The sequence below is a fragment of the Ambystoma mexicanum genome, chromosome 14 (assembly GCF_040938575.1).
Source record: "Ambystoma mexicanum isolate Mex_15411 chromosome 14, UKY_AmexF1_1, whole genome shotgun sequence".
Lineage (NCBI taxonomy): Eukaryota > Metazoa > Chordata > Amphibia > Caudata > Ambystomatidae > Ambystoma > Ambystoma mexicanum.
Window position 1 is genome coordinate 601,240,785 of NC_090940.1, and position 20,531 is coordinate 601,261,315.

A 20,531-nucleotide genomic window follows, 5' to 3' on the forward strand; every position below is an offset into this window, starting at 1 on the left:
GCCGAGAAGCCAGTGTGTGTGTGTGTGAAGCTCAAGCGTGCCGCCTTGTCCCGTGCTGAAAACGTGGGGAAGGGAAGCCAACTGCTGAACTATACTGACATTTCATTTCTTGAACACTTTGCTTTTTGCTTACATTGTTGTCCCACAACATTTGTTTTTAGAAGTAAGTATTGGCAATAGGTTTATTAGTATAGGCCCTTTTTATTTTGACAGACTCCACTAGAACTTTGTTATTATTATTTGATGGTTGTAGCTTGCTCCCATCTTTAGATTTCGGATTAGATAGGTGTTCAACCAACCCCTTTGAAATTCAATAAACACCCTTGAACTGTGATCACTTGTGTTTATATTCACTATTGATACCATGCCTACCTTACAATATGGAACCCCATAAAATAGGGATAGTTAAGCAATTTTTCTTATTATTTTAATAAACCACTCGTTGAATATGACAAAAACTAGTTTAACAGCCTGTGTACACAGACCAGAGTGCAGGTTGTCTTTAACACAGTAGGACCACTATATATTGTAAGGCAACAGCTTACCCTTGTGGTGACAACAGGCAAAGCTATGCAAATTACTGAGCAACAGGTCCCTCTAGCCAAGCATTCTGTGCTTTCAGGCAGTCTACTGCGCATGACTGCATCGGACAAACCTACATCTCGCCTTTTATATTATTAGAGATGTGTCTGTCTCTTTCCTCTGACCTACCACGCCTATCAAAATAACTTTGAAGTTCTGAGTACATTTTTATCTCAATTCCATGATACAGGACCTAGTCTCCGTCACATCCTGGCTTCTGCAATGCAATCTCAGCATGACCAGCCAGAGAAAACGTTTCCAAGTACAGCACAGTACCGTGGAGGTGCTCCTGCTTAATAAATGTAATACGCAAGCTCCCGCTGTGCCTCGTGTCTCTATCCTTACTACTAGTGCATGAAACATCCACCAAAAAAGAAGTGAGCTCAAAGTTGAACATGTTTTCTTGAAGTTGGGGTGGGGATTGGGGAGGAGTGGGAGATGGAAGTAAGCAATAGTAGACATGGGTTGGAGAGGGGAGAACACGTGGATGAGCGAATGAAGCTGCATGATAGGGAATGTTGTTTGAAGGCAAGTGATCATGATTATAAGGTATGTATGTCGTTTCTTCTTCTGCATTCACTTGACCATACATTAGTTTTGTCACATTTACCTCTTCATACCTTTTTCTTCTTCTAACATTCACTTTGTCATTACAGGGGAGAACCACTGTTCCTTCCTTTTGTAACCCATATTCCTCCCCCTAACCCCACCTTGACCCTAATCTTACCATATCCATTGTCACCTTGACAATGTGAAGATGCAGACGAAGTAATGGTAAGTAAATGTCTGACGAAGTGAAAGTAGAAGAAGTTTTCTAGGTGTAATGAAGGGGAAATACTGTTTGGTTTATTTGAGTTCTGAGAGTTTTTGAATAATTGCAAGTGAGGAGGCAAATTGATGGGGAATTTGCATCTATAAAGTTGAGGATTTCTGGTAAAATGTAATACCTCAAGGGTGTTCTGTGGGTGAATATTTGAGAGATTATGGAGAGAAGTAAAGCAGTGAAGTTTGAACGCGGTGCCTTGTGCATGAGAGTAGAAGATGTGAGGACAGATGAATGAATGTAGCATTAGGATGTGCTCACCTAATATATGTGACAACAACAGTTGTGCTGGGTTACCCGACTATCGAACACTACATCCGCTAAGGACACAGGTCAGCCATTCATTCCACACACCCTTCATTCCTGGAGTGTAAAAGGAATGCTGTTGGAAGAAGTAAATACATTTATTATTTATTATTTATGTATTTTAGTGATATATTTAAAGATGGAGGTAAATGGTTAAGTTATTAATAATAATATTTGAATGGAGATGTGCAATGGTTCTTTGTTCTAAATAAAGCACATTATAGTAAAGAAATAAAATGTACTACTCTCGTGAAACTTGTTTGCCAAAATTAACAAACGCACAGTCCTTTTTCTTCTTAAGGACCTCAGCCAAAGATATGCTTCTATTAGAAAAACAAAAGGAGATGGCAATTGTTTTTACAGAGCACTGGGATTTTCTTATTTGGAGACACTCATTGGCAATGATCGCGCAGAGATAAATCGGTAAGTTGTTTTATTCGCTTTTTTTCATCCAGTCTGAACCGGCCTTAGTTGTAAAACAACTTGCAAAAGGGAATGTATGTAGTTCTTGCTGTGACTCATTGGCCACTGATATGCTTTTCACACGTGATAAGAGCGCATGTTCTTCTCTCTTACGGGTGTGAACACTCCAGTGCTCTGGCATTACCTTCTGCACTTACTCTGACATACAGCCACACCACCATTTGAAGACCACTGCCATATCCTGTGAGACAGATTAAGTTAGTTTGGGCACACAGACTCTTTGCCTGGAGGTAATTGGTTATGATTTCCCCTGTAAGACGAGCCTAATCAAGAGGTGTGAGGACAATCCATTTGTATCTGGCCTGTGTTTGGATCACTCTGCTTCTTGACACTGAAGAAATCAATTTGAGTAACTCTGCTTTGCCTGAAAAGCTTTCCGCCAACTTGGGTCTCCTATGCTTGCTTGCAAATTTAAGCCTTACACGTTTGTCAAACGTGGAGGCTGTGCCATCTTCATTTTGGCTTCCCACCTCTGGTACAGTCTCCTCAAAGCCATTAGGAAAGTTCCTGATCACCTGACCTTCTCCCAAGAATGTCAACGTGGGTAAAGAAAAGTCAAGTTGAAAGCTTCTAGCCAGCCATAGAATATGTTTAACCTCAATTCTACACATACACAAAGCACAGCATTTCTTACTCGCCAAGAGTCAATTGCTAATGGCAAGTGCACATTGCAAACCCCTATCTCAAGACCAGTCTCTTCCTTCTTCAATGTATCATTCTAATATCAAACTACTATCTTGCTTATGCACTTTAGAACTCAGGAATACTACCTATAAATGTAGCAACTGTCCAGTCGCAAACAGAGGTTTCTGTTTTGGAGAACAGAGTTTTCAAACTCTGTAGGATTTGCCATCAAACCCAATTTTTAGGGAAGCCGTACAGCTGGAAAAATAAAATATTGTATATATTGGTGTGCCATGTCTAACCTTCATTTGATAACTTACTGTGCATGCTTTTGCCTACCTGTGAGCTTTATTTTCTTGTAGAATTTGCCTTTGATTCCAATTTAAATCTCGAGAACTTTATCATCTCTAATTGCACTGCTGCAAAGATCAATCTCTTTAACATCTGTGAGATGTGGCCTCTTCTCACCCCCCATTTGACTAAATCTCCAACATGAGGAGTCTCCTTAAATACTGGTTGAGCCTCCAGCTAGACTGCCTTCTTTGCCTTTTGCAACTTCCCCACCCGCACCTTCTACAAACTCCTCGCTCCTCTCACACCTCCTTCATGCCAGCTGGCTTTCCATGCCCTACAAATTGTATTGACATCCATTCATGGGATGAACCCCATCACCTGACTGCTTCCCTCTCCCTCTTACTCTCCTCCTTGCACTCTTCGATCTAGCGCCCTTTTCAGTCTGGCCCTCGCACACCCTGGCTACCATTACTGCACTTACTATCATATGCTTGTAAATCGCCCTCCCATACTATCTGAGTACATGGCATGCTCCGTAAATTGCCCCGGGCTAGGTTCCATTTTAACCCCATCACATCCGGTCATGTGCCACAACTATCCATTGCTCCAATCCTTCGTAGAGTACTTGCTTGCTGCTCTGCCCAGTCTACATTTTATTACTCTAGAAGTGTTTTCTAATCGAAATAAATTGTTCATATTTAATACAAACACATAAAAATACAAAATCTTGTAGTTGGATCCTCTCTGGTTAATAACAAATATGGGGATCTGTATGGCTTTTTGCAGGCGCGACTCTGTCGCAAGCTTATATTGATTGTGGCCTGTCTTAAGTGGGGTTTTTCCAGATACAGGACCTGATTGGCATTTGTACATGTGACCCTCTGCCCCTATTGCAGCTTTTCAGAGTACACTTTGGTTGACCCTCATAATGGCACTACCCTCTGTTTTGTTACCAAACCCTGCATGACATAGATTTGAAAATGTGTTTCAGGGCATGGATAGTCTTCTTTCTAGGAATACTCTTTTCTGCTGCAAATGTGTGTCCTGTTAATACACTGCTCTTGGCATAAACCACATGCAAGGTTGCATGCAAAATGATTGAATGATTCTTAGGTGATATGTGTACATTTTCCATTTGGAACAGTGCCGTATCATTGCTCAAATGTTACTGAAAATGATCTTTCTTCATTAGACTTGGTGCATCCGTTTAAATAGGGTTATTTGACTCCTACTGTTGAGCTTCAAAGTATTCCCCGTGCACAGGATGCTTTGACAGTGCATATCCATGGGATGATTTTAGCAAAACAGAATGGCAGGAAGGTTCTGAATGAATATCATAATCTGGCATTGTTCTGGGCAGCCCCCCCCCAAGCCCCCACCCCCAGATGTTCCTGAGCCATCCATTAGAGACTGGGAAAGACGATGCGCTTGGTTGCACCCCTAAAGGAAGTCCAGTCCGAACTCCTACGTCACATCCTTTCTGCAGGAGACCACAAACAACCCCAGACAATGTTCAGCATCACTAGGTATTGTTGGTGAGATGTCGCTTGGTCCTGGGGCGTGGCATTAGGAAGATGCCAGGAGAGTGAAAACAGTAGAACATTTATTACATAATTCGACAGCCTTCACAAGTCGGATTTGTCTAAAGATTCTAAAGTGTTGTAACTTTTTTCACAAAGAAGCCCAATTATTTAACACCTACACAACTTTCATAATTCCTTATTTAGCAGCATAACTTTTTTAAACTGCTAGTTGATTTTCAAACAAACGTACACGTTTTACAAAAATCGCAATAGTGTTATACCTTTTTTTACAATGTGTAGATGACGGTTTTATCATTTCTGAAAGGTATTTACAGTTGTTTTAAAAAACGATGACCACTTTTAAAAGATAACGTGAGTTTTTGAAATAAATCGGAATTCTTAAATAACTTTCACATTTATTTATGATTTAGTAGGGTCATGGTGGAAGACGAGCCATCTCTTTCACCGGAATATAAACGGCGTGAAAAAGAAAATGGCTCCAACTACTGGTTTTTGTACAGCTTATCAAAGTGAATTATTTATGTAAAGGATTATCTCCGTAATGACCTTTCTGATTGTCACAATGTGCATTTGTTATGCAGTGGCAAAGGATATAAAGAAATGCACAGCCGAAAAAAGTAGCGTATGTTGCATAAGAATGGCATTGAGACACCTGGACAACCAACTTCCCACCAAGGCCAAGTTATTTAATGAAGAAATACATGTTTTAGGAGAATGCAATTAGTAATTGTCTTTCTAGGGATAATCATGGTCTTCATAAATGAGTTCATGAGAGAATCTGCTTTATAAATTGAGAATGTATGCATATTTGTTTTAGATTCAAAGACATTGTTTTGAAAAGTAAAAATGAGCTTACTGCGGCTGGATTGGAGGATCATGAATTTGGAAACCTCTTTAAACACGTAAGTTATTGCAAGCGAGTTTAAATGATAAAACAAAAAACGATCTATATCTGTACTGTAATTGTGTGAAAGAAAATATTGAGCAACCACATGAAATTGATGGTTATTCTTTCTGTGGGACCTATTGGTAGTTTGGAGAACCTCACTCACTTGCCCTCCTGTGAGGTGGTGACGGAACGTGGGTCAGGCAGCCTATGTTTTTCAGTCATTTGGTAAGTAAATGGTGCCTCCTGTCAAGTTTTGGAATAATGTCCTCACTCTACTTTGTAACTGACTATGTGAGTGTGCCTTGCCTGTTTTCCCAGACGGTCCGGGGAAGGTGCTCCAAACCAAATGGATCAGGAGTGGGAAAGGACATCTGCATAGGACAACAACTCCTCCTAACTTGAATCCTTTCAGAAGGATTCACATCCATGGCCACTTAATTCCCCAGTCAAGATTGTTACCTCGCTTTTATCCTTTCAAGAGAAGGTGGGACTCTGCACATGGTGGCATATGTAAGCAATCCATGATAGGATGCTTGGCAATTTCTCCCCCCACACCCCTGCCATATGTGAACCTGATTTGTTGCCTACATATCAGGGCATGGTTATTGATATGTGATGGCTTGTCTTGTCTATTTGTTTTGCGTTTTCATTTCATGCTCTTTTTCAGATACCCATAAAATACCTTGTGTCCAAGTCCACGATCAATGGGAACATTAGATAAATTGTTTTGCATTGGTGGATCATCAGAATTCGAGAAGTTGTTTTGATAACCCATTTTCACCATCGTAAACCTATATTGAAACTTGTACATCCCTGCTTAAGCAATGTATCTTTGCCTTCAGTTAATCAGAAATGTGTGTTCTTTCTTAATTGATCTGTTCTACTTTACATGCTCTTGACATAATGTGAGGGGTCAGAAATGAGAGGCGGTGTCAGGATTCCTGGTGTCCTCGTAAGAAAGCAAGAACTAACCGTGACTCAGCTACTTCTGTCAATCACCCTAACACCCGTCCTACAACATTGACACGCTTTTCTCATATTTCAAGATCCGTACGACCCGCTTCCATTCATTCACAGCAACGCACCACTTACAGGTATTCATGGAAAGGCAGAGGTTCAAACCGGTAAGATACATATGGGAGGTTGCCATGGAAATTGTGGCGTCTGTATCGTAAGACACGTTGAGTTCATTCGACACCTCACGTCTGTCATGTGACTGATAGTATTTAGGCTCCTCCTCAGTCACAATCGGTGCTTCGGATTGAAGTTCGTCTGATTGTTGCTTTGCTTTGCATATTCTCGGATTACCTTGTGTTTTGATCCGTGGACTGTTTTGCTTACCTGATTCATCTGTCTCGACCCTTGCCTGCACTACGCTTATTTCGGAATACCGCTCCCTTGTTTTTGACCCGGAACGCTACACGGTTCGCATGGTCTTCTGTTTTCATCTTTGGTTCTGTCAGCCCATTGCCAACTCGGATTTCTCTCGGACTGCTTTGGATTACGATTTCACTTCAGGTTACCTGCCAAATTGCTCTTCCACATCTGTCTGGACGTACTGAAACCTTATTGAGTTTTGCAATACTCCCTATAAATCCTGCGCCTGAATTACAGACCGCTGCGGCGCTGGGAAGCCATTATGCATCCGCGTGCCGTCTGGCATAGGGAACTGGACTAGAGACTTTTGCTTCCTGTCAGTTTACGTCCTTGTGCCGTCGGGTAGGGCTCTGGGGATATTGCATACTCCTACCTCTCCACGCCGCTTGCAAGAAAGGACACTTGCTGCTGAAGATTTACACTTCACCTCTCCTCATATCTGCTACTGGTAAGGATTAGTTAATACAGAGTTACACACCCCTCGTTGTTAATTGCTAATTTATACACTGGATTCTGAATACATCTGCTATATTGCAGGTACTTCAGTGGTTACCAGTGTTCACCATTACTACCTGTTCTTCATTCAATATCCACTGGATTCAGGTCAGATCACACCCTGTTTAATTGTTTTCTTTTCACAAACCATGTTTCCTTTTAGTGCTAATTACAGATTCTTGTCATTTGTCCTAACAGCCTAGTATTGCATCGCGTCCACATCTTCCCAGGTATAGATCCCTCTAGTTTGTTCTGTTATTCAGACAGAGGGTTACACATTGCTTAGAAGAATTCTTCTGCTACACTATGGGGGTCAAGTGTACTGTGAATTCTGACAGGCGGACACAAAGTTTTAACATTTATTGAAATAAAAGGGGTTGGACGAAGGCCACTGTCCCTTTCCAAAAGAGTTTCCCTACCTAGGAAACTAAACCTAAAGATCAGTATGCGTCTCGGCATCAAAATGTTACTAGGCGTCCTCGTGTCCAAAAGGTTTCTGGCCCTTACACTATAAATGAACAACTATAGGTGTGTGGTAAATGTTTCTGTTTGGACTGAGTAAAAAGTGCAAAAAATCAAATATAAAAATCCAACAAATAGTTTCTGCATCCAGGGTCTGGTTCTCTTTCGAATAGTATGGCGAGAGTGTCTCTGTCAATGAGCCTTTAAGAATAGATGAGATGTCTTTTTCTCAATTAGTCTTTCTTCAAGATGGAAAAGAAAATTCTTTCTCCTTCGATAATGTTGGTAACTCCTGGTATACTCCCCTGCCAGGAATTCCCATTGTGGGTCTTGTAGATCCTCTGGTGTGCTCTCCTGCCAGGTACCATTTCCCAAAAGGACTTTTTGCGTGATGGTTTTCTTCACCAGAACTACCTACAATGTTATCAATATTTTCTTCCCCATCTGGGTTTTGCAGATCGCCTGGTGTACTCTCCTGTCAGGTATATCTGCCCAAAAGGACTGTTTACCTGATTGTGCCTTTCACCAGGACTCCTACAATATTCACAATATTTTCTTCCATTTCAGGTTCTTGCAGATCCCCTGGTGTATTCTCCTGCCAGGTATTCTTTCCCAAAACGACTGTTTGCCTGATGCCTCCTTTCCCCAGGACTTTCAACAGGTTTCATTTTCCTTTTCAATGTGTATACCTCTTTTCCTGTTCACTGCATATACCTCTTTAGCGTGTGGCAATGCTTGTTCCAATCTTCTTCAAACTGACCTCTCATGTAAGGAGACTTGTACAAATGCTGCCCTTTAACTTCCTTCTTAATGTTTACCTTCTGCGGATAACGTTTACTCCAGCTTTCTCCATATGGCTCTCTTTCCCATGAGAATTTGAATAAGTTTTGCCTCTTAAATTAATCTTTTGTATACAGAGCAATTAAACTAATTTGTCCATATGCCTGTCCACACACCCTTTGGCCCCCAGCACTTTTGGGCAGACTCACTGGTGCCGATTGGCATCTCTTGACCGTGGCACTCTGCTGTAGCGAAGCAGCAACTCCTGGAGGGCTTCCCGGCCTCGCTGACTCTCGTTCAGTTCCAGCATCTGCTTTCTGCATTAATGTGTCGGCGGAAGTGAAGGGTTTTCACTGGCATGTGCTTACACCATCCTTGCCGTTGCTGTTGCAATCCCAGCGGTCCCTCTGAAGCATCTGCTGTACCTCTCCCGGTCTCCCATCTCTCCGGATAAGTGGGTTTCCAAGCGTCTGCTTTGTCCAGCACAGTTCACTTCTTCACTTCTGCTTCTGCTGACTGGGCCGCCTCCTGTTAAGCTCGCTCTGCAGCTAGGTTCTCTTTTTCTCACCTGCAGATGCTCAGCAGGTTTAAATGTCCAGCACAGCTGAGTTCCCTCACAACAACTAGTCTGCATGTTTAGATCGATTTTTCGTTCATTCCTAGTTAACTCCTTCTTCATCTTCCTCATCTCAGTACTTGAGGCTTTATGGGATCTGAAGTCCCTAGGATGTTTAGGCTAAGTTTCTATTGTTTCAGAAAAGGATGACCATTTGACCATTGGAAAATAGGAGATGTTAAATGTGTTTCATGTACACATTGTGTACATGTGAGTGGTATCCTGCTTAGTGTGACTGGTAAGAGATGGTCTTGACTGTTTACCACTGGAAGGATTGGAAAAATGACAACATGCCATCAAGAATATAGGAATTATGGAGAGAAGAATACTGTGTTTCTCCAAAGGGAGTTGTAACAGGGCTCCTCCAGGGGCATGTAATCAATACGTTACCAGTAGTTGTCCAAGGAGGAGTGTACACCAGGCAAGAAGTACCACTGTTTATTACAGCTGGGCAAGCACAAATCAAACAGCACAGTGGAACAGGACTGGTTAATGAGAGCTGACAAACGTGCTCATACCGAACATTACCTTTTATGCAGCTGATGCATTGTGTGTACGGTTAGAAACAGTTGCACTTCAAAATGTACATCTTCACTACTCTCACTAAGCTGACTGGTTAGAATGTGTTATGCCCCTATGGCTAAGTATATGTTAGTTGGACGTGATTGGTGCAAAACAGACCAGCCCTCACCTGGTTCACCCCCTCCCAGTGTGGCGCCACATTGCCTCCCGCTCCACCCCACAAGGTATCTGCTATTAGTAATAACATTATTTTGCTGACCTCCGGATCTTAATTCGTCTGCCATTGGTCAGCTGAGAGACCTTGTAATCATCATTGTGGGGACACAGTGTGCGTGTTGCTTTTCAGGGACACCAATAAACCGCTTGATTGACTCTTCACGGATCACACCTTCATCCCACATTCTTGTTCTCATACTCCCTGGCCAAGGGGCAATTTGAAACCGCTGCTTGTGTTATGCAAGTGCCTCCATGTATGGTGTTAATTTCCCAAGCCACCACGCGTAACCGTGGAACTGGCTCTTCAACCTTGATTGTATCATCCAGTGCTGTTCCCAGCGAGGGTGGTCTGCTGGAGACATGCAGCCAGAATTCGGCTCCCTGCACCTTCAGCTGCAGTGTGCTTGCAGCGTGAGTTTTGACTGGCCTGCTGTAAAAGGCCTATCTAAAGCACCCCCATGGCGTGCGCTCGCCTGCCATTTTCACCTTCCTTGTTCTCGTGCAGCAGGTTCCAGCGTGTCCTTTTTGTCATATGTATTGTGGGCACCCCCCCCCTCCCCTTGTTCACCACCACGCTTGGTCCCTGGGTCTGGGTACAGCTACCAGTGATCCATTAACCCTCCCTTGGGGGTGTCCCCACCGCCCCCATTATTTTCACAATTGGTAAGTGCGCACCTCTGCCTGGTGCTGATCAGCACCTTTATTGCATTCCCCCTTCAATCGATCTTTTGATCTAAATCTTTTTCCCTATAATGCTTTGCTCTTTTTCTTGAGCACCCATAACCGTGTTACCCTGTCCATGTCCCCTTCCTCATTTTCGTATCCGTCCAGTGTGGACCCTATTATTACGCAATCCTGCCCATCTAGAGAGCATGCTACCCCAAAAAGTATCATAATCCTCAGCATTTGGTGGTGGCGCTGCAAAGACCACATGCACTTCCTCCTCACCAACATTCACCCTGGAAGGCTGCATCTCTAATCCGCTGTCCCCATCACTAATTTTATTATCAGGCATTATATACCATACTTTTCCCTTGCTAGAATTACAATTCTTGATCCACTTTCCAACACAGAAGGCAACGAGCATCACAAGCACAGGGACAGTTATTTTAAACATGGCTGCTAGCCACTCGGACACCTAGGCAAATAGTGAGTCCAACCAACTGTCCGGGTTGTGTCATGTGTCTCTGGCCATCTTTTCATGTAGTGTACGGATTTCTTAGACCGCTTCGGTGAGTGTGCCATTGGCGGCATCATTGGCAGGTGTTGGTGTACAGCAGCTGCTCCCAATGTTATAGCAGAACCCGCCCTCCATTGCAGTCATTAGATAAAGAACGAACATAGTCTTAATTTAACTTAAATTCCACTTCCTCTGTCTTGTCTTTAAATTTCTTCACAATCTTGCTCCCCATATCTCTACACTCTCATTTCATTCTACACTCCCTCCCGCTCTCTCTGATCTGCCAATCTTCCTTCTCTCTGTCCCCCCATCCCCATACGCCTCCTCTCGTTTTTGTTCCTTTCAGATCCTTGCCCCCCTTCACTGGAACTCCCTACCTCTCACTATCCGTTCCATCCCCACCTATTCCTCCTTTTGTGTCTCCTTGAAATCTTTTCTTCTCCACTCCCCTCCTTGACACTCCTATCCCCTCCTTTCACCTTCCCCTCTCCACCCTTTTAACCTCCTCTTCTTACCTCTCTCTTCCTGCTCCGTTCCTCCTAAGTCCCCTCTCCTCCTCTCTCATCCTCACCCTATTCCTCTTCCTGTTTCCCACTTCCTTACCCTTCTCCAACCCCTCCTCTCTTGTTCATCTTCACTGGCAAATTGTTCTACTTACTGTTTTACTGGTTTGATTCATATTTTGTAATTGCTTCTACTGTTTTATTGCATCCTTGTTGCTATAACGTAAAGCGCTTTGGCGTAAAGTGCTATATAAACACAATAAACGTAAACACATAAACATATTATGGAGGGCCACAAGACGTAATGCACAGAGTTCCTCTTGCACTGCATTCAATCCTTTTTCTGATGCATTTGCCAACTATGGCACCTTGTAGCTGCAAATCTGCAGCCACTTGGCATTTGTGGCTGCATGTAACCCCAGGGAGTAGTAAGGACTTAAAAACACTAATGCCTTGTTGAAAAGTCTCAGGTGTTGTGGGATTGCATCCAAACTTTATGATGATTCTGCTGAGATGTAATTACTACTCCTTTTCCTTCTTGTCACTTGCCTCTTTTCACCTTCCACCTTTTTTCGATCGTTTCCAATTTTCTTATGTTACAGTGTAGGGAGATTGTTGAAAGGTAGTACGCTTGCCTGGGGCACGACCAATGCAGGGTTATGACGTGTCACAAGAGCACAAACCCCTCCTCAATCTGGAGGTAGCTGGGCATAGTCTCTAGATCCACAGTCCCACAAGTAATTCATCATAGCCACCCTCCCTTTCTGCAACACTGGGATATTCGTCTTCCCGCAGCCAGTATTAATCCCCATTATGATCATCCCTGTTGCTCTGAAACTCAAGGAAAGCTGTGTATATGCACTGGTCAATGTCTCTCGTCTATCCATGTCAAAGCATGTACTTTAGCATTCATATTACCCTGCGTTCGTCATTTATCATCTTCACCACCCCTTCTTCATATCCCACTAGACATTCCGCGCGGCACTGCCCCATCCCCGTTCCCATTTCCCATTGTGAAGCACCGAACCCCCAATCCATATCAGGAGTCTCGTGTGGCACCACGGGATATCATGTCCTGTTGAGTTCTTAAAATGTACCCTTCTGTGAGCAGTGGCCAACTGTTTCCCCCCTTCATGCCCCTTCTGTAATATAGTCCAATATTACGTGCTTCAGTGCTTCCTCCCTGGTCATGCTTTCGAGCTGTATATAATTATCTGCATATACCTCTTTCCCTTCGTCTATCCATTGTATGTGTACAGCATGCCCCTGAAACCGTCCCGAGTCCTACATAATGGCAGGTGCATTAAGCATCCCCCCTTCTCTGCTGTTGGCTCTTGCGGCAAGAACTGTTTTGGTGTCCCTGTAATGTTCGGGATTAGCGAGCACACATAGCACCTGCTATTAGTGCTCTCTCACCCCACCCGTTTCATCTCATAATACCAGACATTCCCAGATGGCCTGTCCCCTCCCTTCCCAATGGAGTTGTAGAACTTCTCAGCACTGAATATACTTCTTTTAGTAAGTGTCTCTTTCCTGTTGTTGGTAGACAGGCCTCCACTCGCTTTATGTGGTAGAAATGAGGAAAAGACCGAAGAGAAAGAAACACAATCCTATCCCTAACAATTCCATTTCATGTTTGTATTTTCTCCCATTCCCCCTCCTCTTGCGACCCCTCCTTCTCCTTCACTTATGGCTTTTCTGTAAAGTCTTGTAGCTGAAAACGGCGTCAATGACAGTTGGGTAATACTTCCCATCAAGTTTTTCTCACTCTTCCGCAGGGTGATGCGGTTCTCTTTGCATATGACGGAAACGTGAATCCATGCTCTTCTTTGCTTTATTTTCACTGCTGTAGTTGTCGCATACACTACTTCATAGGGGCCAGTACATTTCGGTTCCCGCCACTTCCTTAAAAATTACAGATGATTTTTTTATCTCCTGGATAGAGGGGTTATATCTGCAGGAATTCTCCCTCATTGTCTGCACTTGTACACTCCTCGACGTTGGTCGACCGACTTGTTGAACGTGCATCTGGAGAGAGACCTATATGAGGGCATTTGTAATTTCAGTTAAATATGTTTGCATTTCTTCTTCCAGAACCTGTGCCATAGTATTAGCATTTGGAATTGAACATGCCGGAGGAACAGGCGCATGCATCCTTCTGCCAGTTACAATTTTGTGCAGAGTGAAATGATCCGCACCGGGCGAGTTGCGAAGAGCAAAAAGCGCTAATGGGAGGCAATACAGACAGTTTTTGCACAATGATGTGGTTAGTTCTGCCAAAGGTCCTTTAAGCAAGCCATTAAAACGTTCAACAATCCTGTTCACTTGTGGCCAGTACACTGTGCATAGCCTCTGTTTTATTGCCAGGATGTGTGTTTTTTCCTTGAAAAGGTGTTTGGCGAAATGTTGTCCATTATCAGACCTCATCTCATCGCATACTCCACATCTTGAAAACACCTCCCACAGTAGGAACTTTGCGGCTGACTTTCCTTCATATTTAGCACAGTGTCTGGCCCAAATCCAACGAGAAAAAGGACAAACAACCTATAGGAGGTACATCTGTCTTGCATGTCCACATATCGAAATGCAAGTGCCTGAAGGGCCCCTTCAGTCGCAGCAATGCCCACGGTACTGTTTTCAATGTATGACATGATATAAACAGCTGGCACACCACACAATTCCCTGTGAACACTGCCACTCGTTCATGTAGTTTTGGAATATACCACCCCTTATTTATCTCTGCTGTTATGTGTTCTTTGGACACATGGGAGGGAAAATGCAACTGTTCTAGCGCTATATTCAGCAACTTCGTTGGTATGACTAGTTTCCCTGTGATATTCTGCCTCCACGCCAGATCTGTGGGCAAGAGTGGACAACCGCTATGTACCCACAAATTGTTTTCATCCTGTGGCTCTTCTCCTTGCAGTTCTATGATCTGCACGATGGGTATTGTGCTTAAGCTTTCCTTCTTATTCAACTCTTGAACCTTTCTCATCCCTGCCGCCATCATTGGTATTCTCTCTTTTACTACTGGGTATAGTCTAGTTGTCCCTTCAGGTAAATAGGCTGCTTCTTTTCTACTCTGTTGGCCATTTTGTTTCCTACTGGTATTGTTCACCTGTGTGGGCAGCACATTTTATCATTGCCACTTCCACTGGTAATGTCAGTGCTTCGATCAGCCGTCCTAACAATTCGGCATGCTCTACTGGGGACCCATCGCTTCTCCTGAACCCGCTCCTATCCAATCCTGAATTTATAGTGGACGTGACATAAGCCAAATCTGAGACTATATTGGCTGCAAGCCCTTCCACCATATTTAACGCGCTGATCATGGCCACTAGCTCTGCCGCTTGTGGTGAATAATGGGATGGTAATCTCTGTTGTGATGCATCTACATACTCCCTGTTCCTGTAGTACATTATTTCAGCCCTACTAGGCCTTCATCCTGTATTGGGGGTCTATACTTGAGAACCCATCAATAAATACCATGTCTCCTCCCTCTATTTCTTCCTCCTTCACCCTGACGTTCCCCTCCATTCTGTCATATGTGCTGCACAGTCATGCATGTAGTCTTCCCTCCTCTGCTGGTTCTGCTGTGATTGTTGCTGGGTTTACCACACAGCACCTCACTACCTCAATAGCTAGATTTGTCAGTATTATTTCATATCTTGAGGCGCTTTGTGTCGTCAATCCGAATGGGAAAACAAGTACAATTTTTCTTTGTAATTTGGGGTTGCCAGCACTGGCGCATCGGCTAAGGCCTCTTTCAGTTCAGCAAGTTCTCATTCCTTTCTGGTGTCCATTCATATAGTTTTTCTCCTTCTGTACTTCATTAAAGGCCTGTAGTAAGGGCATTGTGAATGTAGAATTGTCTAAGACCTACACCCTACAGTAATTGCATAGCCCCTGGAACTTCTGCATCTCTTTCACATGTGAATTGCTTCGACCCTGTCCTTTGTTATTTTGTGTCGTCCTATGTATATGATCTGCCCCAAGTATACAACTTCCTCCTGGCAGTTTTGTAATTTCTCCTTGTCCACTTTATACCCTTTGTCTGCTAGTAGCGTCAAGAGATGCACCAAATCTGTCCTGCACTGTTCTTCGTTCTCCCTGCACACCAATAGATCATCAACATATTGAATGACTGGGCTTGGCATTCATAGGTTGCTTAGGTCCTCTTTATCGGGTATATAACCATATTACATGGTGACATGGATGACTGTATTATGCCCTGTTGACACATGCATGTAGGAATGTAGGGTTGAATATATCCCCTCAACTGCTTCTCGTGACAATGGGTATTGTTTTGCTCATGGGAGCAGTGCCCCTTCCTTTAGCTTTATTTTTACTTTTTAATACCCCTACATCATGGGACCCTTTTGTCCATAATCTCTGTGGGACCTTGTTTAAGTCATTGTTTGTGGCTGCTTCCCTTTACCAGCTGTGTGAGTATTGGCACCAGCTTTTCTACCACTTTGAATGGGCAGGGAATTTGTAACTTGAATACCATCTCTCCCTCTTCCTGTTCATCCATCACTCCCCTAATTGTCAGTGTTGGATCAATGCATATTACTGTACGCCATTCCATGTTGTCATCATCTGTTCCTCACAGTATCAGTATATCTTTACGGATCACCTCTTCAAGCTGTAGCATTACTGCAGTACCCTTTGTGTCTTCCTTCTGGCACTGGTATCGGAATAGAAAGTCTGATTCCAATTTGAACACCTATCCTTGTTTCCCTGAGACCCATCCCAGCAATATCTCGACCCTGTGCAAAAATATACTGGGCTATATGGGCTGTCCTCGTAATGTGCTTTGGGCATGCGCCGCTAAAAGGAGCGCTGTTACTATTGTGTAATAAACGCCTGTCATCGAGCACACCATCCCCTTTTCTGCAAATGATATTGTGGCGTTCAGTTTACTCAGTAAGTCTCTCCCTAGTATGTTAATGCGAATGTCTTTGGAGTACATCAGGGGTGCTACCACGTGCTGTGTCCCTATCGTTAGTGATGGATCCTTTGTTACTGGAACGGGAAAGGATTGCTTCCTACAATCCTGACCCTGGTGTAATGGGGTACCACATTCTGTCCTGACACTATTGTGCTTCCACAGCCAATGCTGGCGTTTGGGTTATACTAGGAAGCGCCATCTCGCCATGCCCCCTTGGTCCTGCTGTCGCCCTTGCTGCAATTGTGCTACGTGGGGCTGCATCAAACCCTTGCTGCTGTGCCTTTTGGATCGCCTGTGCCTGGGCTTGTTGCCCAAAAGAGCACGTGCATGGAAAATCCCCCACATTTCTACATATAAAGCATGGCACAAAAACCCTGTATCCTCCTCCTCCTCCTCCTCCTCTTCGCCGCTGTGGGTACCCCCTCCCCATTGGAGGAAACTCACCTGCATTCGCCTTCTCCACAGGCCCACCCACCCACTCTTGTGAGACGCACTGGCCATCTCTCCAGACCTGCCCTCACACTCTCCTTGAACACACTGGCTCTCTCCATGTGCCCGCCCACCCACTCACTCCGGGTTTAGTAATTCACTGTCCCTCTCCACAGGCTCACCTTTTCCTATGTTAGTGTAGGTGGACATTGAGCTACTCCCTCTGCTCTTGCTCACGCTCACCTTTAGAATGACAAGCGCAGTATTATATACCAGGTACCTGTCGGCAGTGACCCTTCCACCTTGGTCAATGCCCCAAGACAATATGAACACAACTTACTAACGCGCACATGTCTTTATCTCCTTCAATGCCCGCTTCAACAACTGTACGATAAAATAGCACCTGTCTCCCCCAAATGATGCAACTATACAATTACTGGTACTACGCACAAGTCCCGCCTAACAGGGTTCGCCTCTTACTACTCACCTCTCGTGCTCTAACGCATGCATACCGACACACACACATCAACTCCCTACAGAGCAATGTCCACTAAAAACAACTATTATTATGGCCGATCGTCCTCTCACCTGGAGGATGCGTTCTAAACACCATAAAATATGGTCCCTCTCCCCTCTGTGGGCATCCAACCAGGATGCAGAGCGTTCTTGCACGGATACACTCGCGTGCAATCTTCCCTCTAAGCTGTGCGCATGTGCGCTTGCCCAGCTTACTTCAGGGTGCCGCTCAGAAGAATTTCAGCAGCGCTCACAGACAATTCCCACCTATTCAAAAAGATGTAATAAGGACAAGCCACGGCAGCTACCTAACATTTGCTTTCTCTCAAAATTAAGATAAATTATACTAACTATCCTTGATATTCTGGTCTAATCTTTTTACATTGCCCTACTATACAAGCTTGATCTTAAAAACCTAAAGTCCCTAAAAACAGAATACACTGACAAGAGATTAAAAACGAACATGAAAAAGTGGTTCCATGAACAGAACATACAACTAAGATATGCCTGCGCACATTGGTCAAATCATCGTACCTCCCCATTATTGAATCCGATACTTGATTCTACCACATGACTCGAACTCCGCCCACGGCCACATTCAGGTATTACCAGACAACCTTGACTCTGCCTACCTTAGCTCTGCAAAAGGTTACCAGACTTCGATACTAGTCTTGTTTTATGTTTGTTATAATATGAATGATGTTCAAGCACAATCATTTCTGTTACTCATGATGCCTTAGCAAAAGCATCACTCACACTATGTAACCCAAGTTCCAGCAGGCTTCTAGGGTATGTAACCTCATCCCATGCTTCCCATTCGTTGTACATGTCACACAAGCCCTTTAAAAAGCCCCCCTTGCAAGTTAACACATTATAAAACTCAAGTATTAATTTGCCCGGTAAGGATTTTGAGTAGACAAATGCCATGCTCAGTGTCTCCCACTTCAGCATTGCTGAGATTACTGTATAAGTGTAGAGCAACATTTCAATTTCATTTACTTAGCCTGCAAGGGATAATTGGTATGGACTCTGCCTTATTCGTATATAAAAGGAGTCCAACAATATTCAGATTTTTCACACAATCGGCAACCTTTCAAAATGTTCAGTGTTACATGGAGCGTAGACCTTAACAAATTATATGTTTACTCGCTGCTATACAAGAATGGTTTCACCAAGCACTTGTATAATCCTACCCAACAATTGAAAGGTGGGGTATGTTGCAAACTATCTTGTATGTACTTCATAGTAATTGTGCACATGCAGACTTATGACCATTTCTTCAACTCCACATAATATTATTGTGAGGCTTTACATTGGATTTTCTTGCAATGTATTGTAGGTATGCAAATATCCCTGTTAGTGTTTTACTGCTACAATCCCTCACTTTTTAGAGTACTGTCAACTAATATTGGAGGCTAGTACAGGGGCCGGGGAGGGGAAAGGGTGGAAGGGCACAGGAGAAAACTCCCTTGGGGTGAAGAACAAATCAACAACTTTCAACAACCAAATCAGATGTTTTGGCAGTACAGTAAAGGAAATGTTTGTTTGCTAAAGAATGGGAAACTATAATAATACTCTAGGAAACTGCACCTTCTCTTTCTGCCCATGCTCAGCTGCTGAGGGATTGTCAATATAATCATAGGTTTGCATTTATTTTCTCTAGCATCACTATGCATCTTGTTCAACTGATAACGGTGCATTTCAGAGAAGGAGCCCCTAGTTAAAGAATAAGGTACTCAATATATTGTACCTGTGAGCATTTCTACTGTTGACTTAAAGGGCAAATACATGTAATGTTCTTCAATGGGGCACCAGAAGAAAACTCAGTAAGGCTCTTGTTGATTTTTGTCTAGGCTGTGGTGAGCAAGGGTGGTCAAAACTATAAGCTGTATTATGTTCCCTGTAACTGCACTTCATTTATCAGGTTTACAAGCAGGGTTTGTATACGATTTTACTCCATACTTTGAATCAAAGGATTTTTCAGGGAGTAAGAAAATAGTTGGCTTTTCCAGTAGGGATATTTCATGCTTATTAAAATATGTTCTTTAACCTTAAAATTCCTCTTGAGATTGGGCAGTAATATTTTCAAGTTTTTACCAGTGCCACTGCTCTGCTGGTCATTGATGCGCAAAGATGTTAGTGGAACTTTGTTGGTAGAAGCAGGGGTAGATTCCTATATGTTCATGGCTTCCTGTTTTTGTTGGGCATATTGCCCTGTTTTTAGGGAGTAAAATAGATGGTGTATATACCACCTAGCTGTAAGGCCGGTTTTGAGTAAATGTTGTCACAACTCACGGACCAACATAATGTGGCTAGTGAGAAGAGGCCCAGGAATTCTGATCATCATATTCTGTGGTGCAGTTATTCTGATGCAATTATTGTCCTTACACAAATTATGAAAAGCATTTTCTCATGGCGCTTTCATTACTCCATTAAAGTGGCACATGGACTCTTATTGGCATGTTTTCTGACATATTCCTTTCATTTACAATTATTCAATTTGCGAAAATTGCATGTCTGATTTTTTTTTTTTGTTGACAAATCAGTGATTAGCGATACTTGTTTTTGTCATAAAAATGAGTTGTTTTCCAATGGCATTAAGCACTTTCTGTATTGTCTCTGAGTAGTGTTAATTGAATAGCCACGACTAAACCTATTGTTTATCCTGAGCATGCAAATCTTTTTGTTTTGCATACACAGTTTTCTCTCTGCGCAGCAGTACTTTTGTTAGGTACTATGGCATATCTTGAAGTTTTGGATCGGCGGAATCACATTATGACGGCTGAAGACTAGTGAGGGCACATGAAACATGGGACTCCCTGCGGACGTTGAGCCCGTAAGCACGAAGGAGGGGGCAGCAGAAAGCACGGAAGGACCCGCAGGCAAAACAGAGCCCAAGTCTGAGGAGATAGCATGGTCTGCGGAGGAGGGAACCAAAG

General features: G+C 43.4%; 1 protein-coding gene across 1 annotated transcript in view; it reads left to right on the forward strand.

Annotated features, from left to right (window-relative positions):
• OTUB2 (OTU deubiquitinase, ubiquitin aldehyde binding 2) overlaps window positions 1-20,531 on the forward strand; it is a 91,490-nt gene that overhangs the window by 52,864 nt on the left and 18,095 nt on the right. The window contains exons 3-4 of the mRNA XM_069637981.1: window positions 2,013-2,134; window positions 5,474-5,558. Coding sequence (XP_069494082.1) covers window positions 2,013-2,134; window positions 5,474-5,558 — 207 coding nt within the window. The remainder of the gene's footprint in view (window positions 1-2,012; window positions 2,135-5,473; window positions 5,559-20,531) is intronic.